The sequence below is a fragment of the Vigna radiata genome, chromosome 4 (assembly GCF_000741045.1).
Source record: "Vigna radiata var. radiata cultivar VC1973A chromosome 4, Vradiata_ver6, whole genome shotgun sequence".
NCBI lineage: Eukaryota > Viridiplantae > Streptophyta > Magnoliopsida > Fabales > Fabaceae > Vigna > Vigna radiata.
In genome coordinates this window covers 914130-915668 of record NC_028354.1, presented here as the reverse complement: position 1 = coordinate 915668, position 1539 = coordinate 914130, and the positions used below count along the sequence as shown (strand labels likewise).

At 41.6% G+C, this 1539-nt stretch overlaps 1 protein-coding gene across 1 annotated transcript in view; it reads right to left on the bottom strand.

Moving 5' to 3' along the window:
* LOC106758228 overlaps window positions 1-1406 on the bottom strand; it is a 12791-nt gene extending 11385 nt beyond the window's left edge. Inside the window, exon 1 of the mRNA XM_014641171.1 lies at window positions 54-1406. Coding sequence (XP_014496657.1) covers window positions 54-1406 — 1353 coding nt within the window. The remainder of the gene's footprint in view (window positions 1-53) is intronic.
* Between the last annotated feature and the right edge of the window lie 133 nt (window positions 1407-1539).

Sequence of the window (1539 nt, the reverse complement as noted above, 5' to 3'; positions counted from 1 at the left end):
TTGTATTGACTTTCTTCAAACTTTAGACATCCTGAATCGATCAAAGATTGCACTTTATGCTTTAGAGCCTTGCATGTCTCTGTTGAATGCCCACGCGCTCCTTCATGATAATCACACCTGGCATTTATGTCATAGTTCTTTGGGTAAGGAGGTCGTACCGACCTGGTAGGACAAACTTTTATGAGGTTGTTGCGCAGCAGATCTGGTAGCAGCTTTGTATAGGTCATGGGGATAGGAGTGAAATTAACGACCTTCTCATTCCGGTTATGATTTCTCTGCTTAATGGTTCGGTTGGAACCATAGGAATGCGCCATCTGGGAATAGGCAGTGAAATGCAAATTATCTATTCGTTCTTTACTCTTCTCATGCCGAGGACCATACTCATTCAGAAAAGCTACCATATTTGGATCTTGTGCAATTTTTCCACTTCTTATGCCACTCTCGACCCTTTCTCCAATTATCACTATATCAGCAAAATTCGAGGAGACACTGCTTATCATGTGCTCATAAAATGGTGGTTGTAGAGTATTCAGAAATATGGTAGTCATCTCTTTGTCACTCAGAGGAAGTTCTACTTGAGCATCGATTTCTCTCCATCTTTGGGCATATTCTCTGAACGATTCAAATTCTTTCTTCACCATGCTCTGCAATTGTACTCTGTCAGGTGTTAGATCCTTATTATATTCATATTGCCTTAGAAATGCATCCACCAAATCCTTCCATGAGTGGATGTGGGTTGTGTCTAAACGCATGTACCAATTTAGAGCCACACCAGTTAAACTTTCCTGGAAGAAATGAATCAAAAGTTTTTCATCATGAGCATAGGCTGTCATTTTCCTGCAGTACATGGTTATATGGCTCCTTGGGCAGGTGTTTCCCCGATATTTCTCAAACTCTGGCAACCTGAACTTTGGAGGTATCACCACATCAGGAACTAAGCATAGTCTTCTAGCATCTCCAAATTCAAACACATCTTTGCCCTCTATGGCTCTCAACTTCTTCTCAAGCATTTCCAATTTTTCAAAATCTGTTGGAGTAACAGCATAAGGTGAAAATTTCATCTCGGGTGATTCTGTCATTATCATGTTCGCCATCCCTGCCTGGATTGTCTCCCCATGAATTATGGCAGTGTCTACCCCAAGCTTGTCTTCTACTTCAACTGCGTTATCTTTGACCTCTTGGGTGTCAGCATGCCCCGAGTCCTTTCCTGAGGGTGTAATGTAATTCGGAGGAAGACCATAAGGAGGGAAAGTTTGTACCTCCGATGCCCTCTGTTGCGGTCGTGGTGCGCGTGAACCTTCAGGGCTTTGTAAGGCACTCAGGGCTTCTAGAATTTGGCTCATTTGTCCCTTCAATTGTTGAATATCGGCTTTCATCCTCTCTTGAACTTCTCCTTGGTTCTCCATGATTTTTCACTGGTTCGTGTCCTTTAGGGTGTCTTGGAAACTTAGCCGTATTGTTATTTTTAAACTGAATTTCATTAGATGAAATAAATTAAGAAGAAGAAAAATAAAAGCAAAAAGAGAAAGAGAAAGAGCA